The sequence below is a fragment of the Babylonia areolata genome, chromosome 28 (assembly GCF_041734735.1).
Source record: "Babylonia areolata isolate BAREFJ2019XMU chromosome 28, ASM4173473v1, whole genome shotgun sequence".
In the NCBI taxonomy this organism is placed as follows: domain Eukaryota; kingdom Metazoa; phylum Mollusca; class Gastropoda; order Neogastropoda; family Buccinidae; genus Babylonia; species Babylonia areolata.
In genome coordinates, this window is record NC_134903.1 from 22,509,456 (window position 1) to 22,520,519 (window position 11,064).

Below are 11,064 nucleotides of genomic sequence, written 5' to 3' on the forward strand. Positions count from 1 at the left end.
CAGTGGTCCTGTCCCCTCTGTCTCTGTGTTCATCACACAGTGGTCCTGTCCCCTCTGTCTCTGTGTTCATCACACAGTGGTCCTGTCCCCTCTGTCTCTGAGTTCATCACACAGTGGTCCTGTCCCCTCTGTCTCTGTGTTCATCACACAGTGGTCCTGTCCCCTCTGTCTCTGAGTTCATGACACAGTGGTCCTGTCCCCTCTGTCTCTGTGTTCATCACACAGTGGTCCTGTCCCCTCTGTCTCTGTGTTCATCACACAGTGGTCCTGTCCCCTCTGTCTCTGAGTTCATCACACAGTGGTCCTGTCCCCTCTGTCTCTGTGTTCATCACACAGTGGTCCTGTCCCCTCTGTCTCTGAGTTCATCACACTGTGGTCCTGTCCCCTCTGTCTCTTTCTCTGTGTTCATCACACAGTGGCCCTGTCCCCTCTTTCTCTGTGTTCATCACACAGTGGCCCTGTCCCCTCTGTCTCTTTCTCTGAGTTCATCACACAGTGGTCCTGTCCCCTCTGTCTCTGTGTTCATCACACAGTGGTCCTGTCCCCTCTGTCTCTTTCTCTGAGTTCATCACACAGTGGCCCTGTCCCCTCTGTCTCTGTGTTCATCACACAGTGGTCCTGTCCCCTCTGTCGCTGTGTTCATCACACAGTGGTCCTGTCCCCTCTGTCTCTTTCTCTGAGTTCATCACACAGTGGCCCTGTCCCCTCTGTCTCTGTGTTCATCACACAGTGGTCCTGTCCCCTCTGTCTCTGTGTTCATCACACAGTGGTCCTGTCCCCTCTGTCTCTGTGTTCATCACACAGTGGTCCTGTCCCCTCTGTCTCTTTCTCTGAGTTCATCACACAGTGGTCCTGTCCCCTCTGTCTCTGTGTTCATCACACAGTGGTCCTGTCCCCTCTGTCGCTGTGTTCATCACACAGTGGTCATGGCTCCGGACTATATGACGTCATGACGCTGAGGGAGAGAGTGGACAGGGGAAGGAGGGTGGGGAGGAGGAAGTTGACGTAAGCACTGTGTTACCTCACGTTGCAGCATGTCTGACAACTTTGACATGGCGTGCTGTCCCCATGGTGAGGACGTCAGGTCTGATTCACCGTGTGTGTTGGGAAACAACATCGTATTGGACACAAAAGACTTTCTGAGAGACATCCACTGGCATCCTTGGGACGCGCGCAGACATTTTCAGACTTTTTCACTCCCTCTGTCTCTGTGTCTCTGTCTCTGCCTCTGTCTGTCTGTCTGTCTGTCTTTCCGTCTCTGTCTCTGTCTCTCTAAGTCTTGTTTTGAATCTTCAAACCCATGGACTCTTTATAAAATTGTTGCTAAAGGCTTTCGCATTTGACATTCCATTTCGAGTCTCGGTTTCTATTTCTGCCTCTGCATTTGTCTGTCTGTCTGTCTGTCTGTCTGTGTCCAGTAGTGCGGCTGGTGCTGCCAGATCAGCTAACACGCAGGTTGCGGGGTAAATAAAAGACCTGTACATTGAAAAAAACCAAGACTCTTCCTGAAAAAAAAGAAGTTCTGGACTTGTCCTTATAGCCATCATTTGAAGCCGAGTGGGGTTAAAGCGTTGGACTGTTGGACTTTCAACCTGAGGGACCGGGGTCGAGTCTCGGTGACGGCGTCTAGTGGGTAAAGGGTGGAGATTTTTCCGATCTCCCAGGTCAAAATATGTGCAGATCTGCTACTGCCTCAACCCCCTTCGTGTGTATACGCACGCAGAAGATCAAATATGCACGTTAAAGATCCTGTAATCCATGTCAGCGTCCGGTGGGTTATGGAAAGAAGAACATACCCAGTATGCACCCCCCTTCCCCCGAAAACGGAGTATGGCTGCCTACATGGCGGAGTAAATAAAACGGTCATACACGTAAAATGTTACATGTCTGTCTGCGTGTGTTTGTGTGCGTGCCTGCAGTCTGATTGAATGACACAGGAAACGAATGATGAGCGCCCAGTGTCAGCAGTCAGTCAGGTCTACGTAGGTAGGCAGCCTGTTGTGCAAATGACCCCGTGTTTGTACAGCGCTTAGAGCTTGGTCTCCGACCGAGGATAGGTGCTATGTAAGTATCCTTATCAATCAAGCAATATTTTGCCAGGTGTTCTATATCCTTTTCAAGATTGCATGATATATGGAATATTATTCATAGATATTCATACTGTCCTCTGTTTATATGCCTCTCCTTCTCTCCATATGCGCGCGCGCGTGTGTGTGTGTAAAGAAGAGAGAGATTAAATCCAGTTCAAGTCTGTACAGATAGATACATAGCAGTATATGCAGAACCGTCTATATGCCCCCCTTTTTTTCAGTCATTTGATATGCACCGAATGACATGGCTTTGCAGTTTCCTCTTGAAATAGATCTTTTTTGCGATACACTGTTGTTGTTTTTCGTTAAAGAAATATATTTAAAAAAAAGAAGATTATTTAAAAAAGTCGGGACAGCAACAAGAAATGTATAGTGACTAGTACCATGTGAAAACAAACTAAGAACCTGTCCTGTCGGATGTGTACTGAAATAGGTATCAACAATAAAGTTTCCTCTAACTATCAGTGTACACCAACAGTATTCGCGAGAAAACAGTTTGTCTGATCAAAAGCAGTGTGGTGCGATGACCAAACTGAAGCCAACCTCGTGGGGTACTTGACTGCGGAGTGCGCGCGCGCGCGCGCGCGCGCGTGTGTGTGTGTGTGTGTGTGTGTGTCTGTGTGTGTATGTTGAGAAAGTTGGTGTAATCAAAGTGGAAAATGACATTCAAACAGTTCAGCCTCATCCTTCATCCATACATCGGTAAATCACATACTTCAACACGGTGACAATTCCTGTGACGTAACCTCCGGCAAGCCTCGCTCCCACACAACAGTGGGGACGCCATTCTCACAACTTGGAAGGAAACAAAGGGACACGACTGTAAAGTACAGGAAGGGAAAGGGAAGGAGGAGTGTCGTAGGTGTGGAGGAGAGAGGAGAGGGGCGGAAGGCCAATGTGGGAGGCGGGTGGGGGTTTACGAGAGGAGAACATGGGGCCGTAAAACTTGGTGTAAGCCTGATTACGTCATTAACGACTATCATTCTGCTGTGACAAAAAGTCCGGGCCTGCGGGGACAGAAGGCGGGCAGAGAGCACAGCGAGGGGCGGGGAGGAGGGAGGAGGAGTCAGTCCAGCTTCACTTGGCATTTCAACATCCGTATTGCTTTGCAGTAAAAGCTGACTCTCTTTGAATTTTATCACTTTTACAGGAGGCCGTTCCAGACTTCTCTTTGTTCGTTTCATTCGGTCCTGCACACACACACACACGCGCTCGATCTCTGTCTCTGTCTCTGTCTCTCTCTCTCTCTGTATCTCTCTCTCACACACACACACACACACACACACACACACACACACACACACACACACACAAAAGCGCGCGCGATCTCACACACACACACACACACACACACACACACATAAGCGCGCGCGATCTCTCTCTTTCACACACACACACACACACACACACACACACACACATGCATTATCCTGCTCCCTGCTCCCCATATCCCTTTCCTCCCCCTCCGACGCCAGCACTATTTCCGGTGGAACATCACAGTGGATGGGCGGGAGTTCCAAGACTGCTACAACTTCCTGCAACTCTAATCGTCATCATCGTCAGCAGTAGTAGTAGTATACAGGGAGAGAGTGGAGGGTAGAGAAAAAACTGTGTAATTCAAGTTCCATCTGTTTCTTTCAAGCAAGTCAGATTATGAAACATCTGTCTCCCTTTCTTTCTCTTTTCTTATCGTTCGTGTATCAGTTTGTGCTTTTCTCTGTGCCTTCTTTTCTCTCCCTCTCTCCTGCTATTTGTTCCCACCCCCAGTCTTTCTCTTTCCTCGCCCCTCTCACGGCACCACCCAGTGTCTGGCATCACAGTCGGGTCCTTCATATGGCAGACATATATCGTAGTCGTTACTGTTCAATAGTAAACCATCGAGCACCTTTAACAGAATGAACTAATCTGTGTAAATTATAAACGTAATGTTTTCAAACTGAAATCGAAAGTTTTCTTACTTTACTAGCTTCAGCGATATATTTAGCCAAGGATCTAATTACTTCATCATTTTCAGCTGTCAGTACATCAGCTAAGTTTTGCCTTCTGATGACAGGCGTATTCAACAGGTTACACCTGTCTAATGGGTTCGTATGCTTCACATTTAAACAAAAAGTGGTATTCATTTTCGGCAGAATTTGTATTCGTTTTCGGCAGAATTTGTTTTACATATTGGACATATATTGTTTTCTGCTGTGCCTGACGTGAACCATGTTTTATTTGCATTCAAACTCAGAGTCCTTGTTCGAAATCTGGCGAGCATATCTCTGTGCCATTTATATGTTATAACATACAGATATTTGTCAGGTTGTAAATTAATGTTAAAAGAAAGAAACCAAGTATACTTTTCATTCTCTACCATATGACCATGCCAGTTTTGTTGGAAAATACATATCAGTCGATCCATGAATTCCGAAATAAATGCTTTGTAATCCCTTACCTCCTGACTTAACCTAACAATACCAAAGCCGTTTTCAGTCAGCAGTTTCTTTACATTAGATACCCAGTTACACTTACCATTCTCGTGCTGCTGCAATAACATTTCAGAAGCTTGTCTACATAATCTTGTCATGGGTAATGTTACAGTTTGAACCAATATTCAATACTTCTTAAATGCACGGATATACAAAAGGGTATCGACCAGTTTCACCATAGACCATTCTGTTAGAGGAGTGTAAAGGAACATTTTAGAAACGTTTAATGGCAAATGTGCGGACATTTTCCATTTGGCTGTTATTGTGCAACCCCCATATTTCTGCTGCATGTGTTAGAATGGGTTCTACCTGTGTATCGAATAACTTCCAAAAGACCGATGGTTTGTTTGAATTTAGCTTTTTCAGTGATCTAAGGATTTCAGTTACGCCTTTTCTACACATTTCTTCCCATCCTGTATTAAGACCTAACTTTGTAGTGAACGACATTCCAAGATATCTATAAGTTTGTAACTTTTACTTCAAAATTCCCATGCCACCATTTCTCATATCTAGAGAGATGCCCATCCATTCTAAAAACCATAACATTTGTCTTATCTAAGTTGTCAGTTAACTGTAAACAGTCGGCTTCCTCTTTCAGAATGGTCAGCTCGTTCTGTAGGCCAACAACAGTATCAGATAGAAGAATTACATCATCTGCAAACAACATTACGAGTTCTACAGCATCTTGAATCATTTGTATACCATGTTTGCCTCTTTTTTTGCTAATTTGTACAGCTACAGCCAGCTCATTAATAATTTTTTTTAAACGAAAATAACTGGGGACTCAGTAGACATCCTTGTTTAACGCCACGAGGGCAACTGAAAACATCAATGTATACACCTTTTTCACGATCACACGGAAGTACTGAGAGAAAGAGAGAGACACACACACAGACACAGAGAGACACACACAGACACACACACAGAGACACACACAGACACACACAGACACACACACAGACACAGACAGAGACGGAGAGACATAGAAAGAAACAGACAGGAAGAGAGAGAGTGAGGGAGAGAGAGAGAGAGAGAGGGAGGGTGGGGGAGAGGGGGAAACAGAGAGGGTGGGAGTCTGCCATTCACAAGGAAAACAAGGAGTCGTTTGATCATGTCGGCCCGCGCTGCTCCAGTGTACATAATTGATCTGTTGATGTTGACTTTGACAGGTCACGTCATGCACATCGCACTCTGCTGCGGCCGCGCGGTCACAGCCTTTAAATGTTTAGTGTCTTGAATGAACGAGTGAGTGAGCGAGTGCGTATTTGCGCCCGTGTGTGTGTGTGTGTGTGTGTGTGTGTGTGTGTGTGACTTGGCGGATAGGTGGATGTGGCCGCGTGTGTGTGATTGTGCACTGTGTGTGTGTGTGTGTGTGTGTGTGTGTGTGTGTGTGTATGTGTGTGTGTCCGTATTGTTTGTTTGTCATGGGTTTATGTGACTTGATGTGTGTAGTGCCGTGTTCGTCAGCGTTGAATTCCAATTCGGAGATGTGTTAAATTCTAGTTAACTCTTTTGTACTTTGTTTTTACCTTCTTTTAGTGCACCTCACTAGATTTAACATCGTTAGGGATCACGTGGTTGTCTGGGGTATGTTCTGAAAAAAAGGGCAACACAATAAAGTTAATCACGGGATATCAACGTGTGAAGGGTATTGCAGTGAATCGACTTTTTAAGCACAATTCTGAGAAGAACACTTCCTCTCCCAAAGCAGCAAAAAGAAAAGACACCAAGCAAACAAGAAGAGGAAAACACGTGCACGTGCAGCACAACCTGCCTCCACCCTCATACCCCATCTCCCTCCGGTAAATGTGATGATTGTGACACCGACAATGATGATGGTGACGATTACAAAGAAAGTGACATGATTATGGACAATGACAAACTAGGTGTTGTTACTGACCTGGCCAGTGGCTGTGTTTCAGTGGTGTTACTGACCAGGCCAGTGGCTGTGTTTCAGTGGTGCTGTTACTGACCAGGTCAGTGGCTGTGTTTCAGTGTTGTTAGTGACCAGACCAGTGGCTGTGTTTCAGTGTTGTTACTGACGAGGCCAGTGGCTGTGTTTCAGTGGTGTTGTTACTGACCAGGTCAGTGGCTGTGTTTCAGTGGTGTTGTTACTGACCAGGCCAGTGGCTGTGTTTCAGTGGTGTTGTTACTGACCAGGTCAGTGGCTGTGTTTCAGTGGTGTTGTTACTGACCAGGTCAGTGGCTGTGTTTCAGTGGTGTTGTTACTGACGGGGCCAGTGGCTGTGTTTCAGTGGTGTTACTGACCAGGCCAGTTGCTGTGTTTCAGTGGTGTTGTTACTGACCAGTGGCTGTGTTTCAGTGGTGTTGTTACTGACCAGTGGCTGTGTTTCAGTGTTGTTACTGACCAGGTCAGTGGCTGTGTTTCAGTGGTGGTGTTGTTACTGACCAGGTCAGTGGCTGTGTTTCAGTGGTGTTGTTACTGACCAGTGGCTGTGTTTCAGTGGTGTTGCTGGACACTGTCAACAAGTTGAGGCTGGGATGGACCACCTACACCTCCCCTAACGGTCGGGTGGAACTGGCCGACGGCTCGCAGATTGAAAATAAAGGGGTGAGTGCTGGCTACGTACATCTGCGTGCGTCTCTCTCTGTCTCTGTCTCTCTGTCTCTGTCTCTCTCTGTCTCTGTCTCTCTCTCTCTCCTCTCTCTCTCTGTCTCTGTCTGTCTGTCTCTCTCTCTCACGTTGTCAGTAGATCCGTGATCATGATGGCCATTTTGTGGGTTTGTAATTGTGTGTGTGCTGAGAATATGTATTCCCACTAATGATGTGACTGATTTTCTGCGTCTTCAAAAAAATGGTATTTGTATCTCCCTGTCACAAGACAGCAGTCAATGACGCTATAACGTCAGTTTTCAAGTCTGTGACTGTTTCTGTCTCTCTGTCTTTCTCGCTTAGTCTCTTTCTCTGTCTGTGTGTATGTCTCTCTCTGTCTCTGTCCCTCTCTGTCTGTCTGTCTGTCTGTAGGTGAAGTGTGTGTGGTGTCGTTATCCTGTGTGGGACGGTTTCGCGGATCTCCTTTCCATGCATCTCAATCCTGACCACACTGTTATCTCTGAATCCTGACCACACTGTTATCTCTGAATCCTGACCACACTGTTATCTCTGAATCCTGACCACACTGTTATCTATCAATCCTGACCACACTGTTATCTCTCAATCCTGACCACACTGTTATCTCTCAATCCTGACCACACTGTTATCTCTGACCACACTGTTATCTCTCAATCCTGACCACACTGTTATCTCTGACCACACTGTTGTCTCTCAATCCTGACCACACTGTTATCTCTGAATCCTGACCACACTGTTATCTCTGAATTCTGACCACACTGTTATCTCTGACCACACTGTTGTCTCTCAATCCTGACCACACTGTTATCTCTGACCACACTGTTATCTCTGAATCCTGACCACACTGTTGTCTCTGACCACACTGTTATCTCTGACCACACTGTTATCTCTGAATCCTGACCACACTGTTATCTCTGACCACACTGTTATCTCTCAATCCTGACCACACTGTTATCTCTGTTATCTCTCAATCCTGACCACACTGTTATCTCTGACCACACTGTTATCTCTGTTATCTCTCAATCCTGACCACACTATTATCTCTGTTATCTCTCAATCCTGACCACACTGTTATCTCTGTTATCTCTCAATCCTGACCACACTGTTATCCACACTGTTATCTCTGAATCCTGACCACACTGTTATCTCTGTTATCTCTCAATCCTGACCACACTGTTATCTCTCAATCCTGACCACACTGTTATCTCTGAATCCTGACCACACTGTTATCTCTGTTATCTCTCAATCCTGACCACACTGTTATCTCTGAATCCTGACCACACTGTTATCTCTGAATCCTGACCACACTGTTATTTCTGACCACACTGTTATCTCTCAATCCTGACCACACTGTTATCTCTGACCACACTGTTATCTCTCAATCCTGACCACACTGTTATCTCTGACCACACTGTTATCTCTGAATCCTGACCACACTGTTATCTCTCAATCCTGACCACACTGTTATCTCTGACCACACTGTTATCTCTCAATCCTGACCACACTGTTATCTCTGAATCCTGACCACACTGTTATCTCTGAATCCTGACCACACTGTTATTTCTGACCACACTGTTATCTCTGAATCCTGACCACACTGTTGTCTCTGACCACACTGTTATCTCTGACCACACTGTTATCTCTGAATCCTGACCACACTGTTATCTCTGACCACACTGTTATCTCTGACCACACTGTTGTCTCTGAATCCTGACCACACTGTTATCACTGAATCCTGACCACAGTGTTATCTCTGAATCCTGACCACACTGTTGTCTCTGACCACACTGTTTATCTCTGTACCAAAAACTGTGATCTCTGCCCACCTTTTTGCCCCTAAAAATCATTACCACACTTGTTACCCCCTACTGAAGAAGACCCCCACGACTCGAGAACCACACTGACCACACAGGACACACCGACACCACTGAACTCAATCCGACCACACAGTACGAGACGGGAGACATAGAAAGAAACAACAGTGAAGTGAGAGTGCTGGGAGACGAGAGATGGATGGAGGTGTGAGGTGAACACAGAGTGTGATCTGCATTCACAAAAACAAGATGTTTATCATATCGCCCGCTGTCCATGTAATATTATCTGTTGATGTTGACTTTGACAGTTACTCATGCAATTCGCACCTGCTGGGCCCGCGGTCACAGCCTTATGTTAGTCTTGAATGACACGATGAGTGAGCGTGCTATTTGACCCACGTGTTGGTTGTGGTGTGTTTTTTGTGTGTGTGTGACTTCGATATGGATGCCGCTGTTATTGTGCACTGTTGTGTTTGTGTTTTGTGTGTTTGTGTTGTCGTTTTCCGTACTGTTGTTTGTCATGGTTTGTACTTGATGTTGTATGCCGTGTTCTCACGTGAATTCCAATTCGGATGTTTAAATTCTAGTAACTCTTTGTATCTTTGTTTTACCTTCTTTGGCACCCACTAGATTTACATCGTTGGGATCACAGTGTTGTATGGGTATTTCTGAATCAAGGGCAACACAATAAAGTTAATCACGGAACAACGTGTAGTTTGCGTAATGACTTTTAATGCCAATTCTGGAAGAAACTTCTGCCCAAAGCACAAAAGATACTGCACAAGCAAACAAGAAGATGAAACTGCCTGCACACAACCTTACCTCCACCCTCATTACCCAATTCTCCCATGTTATGTGATGATTGTGACACCGACAATGTGATGGTGACGATACAAGATGTACATATTATGACATGACAACCAGGTGTTTTACTGACCAGTCATGGCTTGTTGGCTGTGTTTCAGCTGTGAGTTACTGACCAGCAGCTGTGTTGGCTGTGTTTCAGTGGGTGTTACTGCTGACAGGCTGTGTTTTCAGTGGTGTTACACCAGCAGTGTACTGTGTTTCCATGTGGTGTTCTATCCTGACCAGTCAGTGCTGTTCAGTGGTTTGTACTGACCACATGGTTTTCAATCTGTGTACTGACATCATGCTGTGTTTCATGTGTACTGACGGCCATGGCTGTTTCGTGGTGTTGACCAGCATCTGTGTTTCTGATGCTGTACACCAGGTTCAGTGCTTGTCTCATGTGTTGTTACTGACCAGTCATGCTGTGTTTCAGTGGTGCTGTTACGCGGGCCATGCTGTTCAGTGTGTTACTGACCAGCATTGCTGTTTCAGTGGTTGTTACTGACCCATGCTGTGTTCAGTGGTTTGATCTGACCACTGCTGTTTCATGATGTTACTGACCAGTGTCTACTTGTTCGTGGCATGTTGTTACTGACCACGGTTCATGGCTGTGTTCACTGTGTTGTTATGCCATGCTGTGTTTCATGGTGTTGCTGGAACTGACCACAGTTAGGCTGGTGGAACACCTACACCTCTATACCGGCGGGTGAACTGGACCGACGGCTCGTCAGATTGAAAATAAAGGGTTGATGCTGGCTGTACATCGCGTGTGTCCTCTCTGTCTATCTCTGCTCTGTCTCTCTCTGTCTCTGTCTCACTCTCTATCTCTATCTCTGTCTCCTACTGTCTGTCTCTGACTCTGACCACGTGTTTCAGTAGACCTATCATGATGCCATTTGTGGGTTGTAATTGTGTGTTGCTGAGAATTGTATTCCCACTAATGATGTACTGATTTCTGCGTCTCAAAAAAATGGTTATTTGTACTCCCTGTCACAAGTCAGCTGAATGCCGATACGTCATTTTCAAGCTGTGATGTTCTCTGTCTCCTGCTTTCTCGCTTGTCTCTTTCTCTGACCTGGTGTATGTCTCTCTGTCTCTGTCCCTCTGTCTGTCTGTCTGTCTGTAGTGACATTGTGTGTGTCGTTATCTTGGACGGTTCGGATCACTTTCCATGCATCTCAATCCTGACCACACTGTTATCTCTGATCCGACCACACTGTTATCTCTGAATCCTGACCACACTGTTA

At 45.9% G+C, this 11,064-nt stretch overlaps 1 protein-coding gene across 1 annotated transcript in view; it reads left to right on the forward strand.

Annotated features, from left to right (window-relative positions):
- LOC143301829 (ephrin type-A receptor 4-like) overlaps positions 1 to 11,064 on the forward strand; it is a 200,636-nt gene that overhangs the window by 83,999 nt on the left and 105,573 nt on the right. Inside the window, exon 3 of the mRNA XM_076616237.1 lies at positions 7,027 to 7,133. Within this exon, the coding sequence (XP_076472352.1) occupies positions 7,027 to 7,133 (107 nt within the window). The remainder of the gene's footprint in view (positions 1 to 7,026; positions 7,134 to 11,064) is intronic.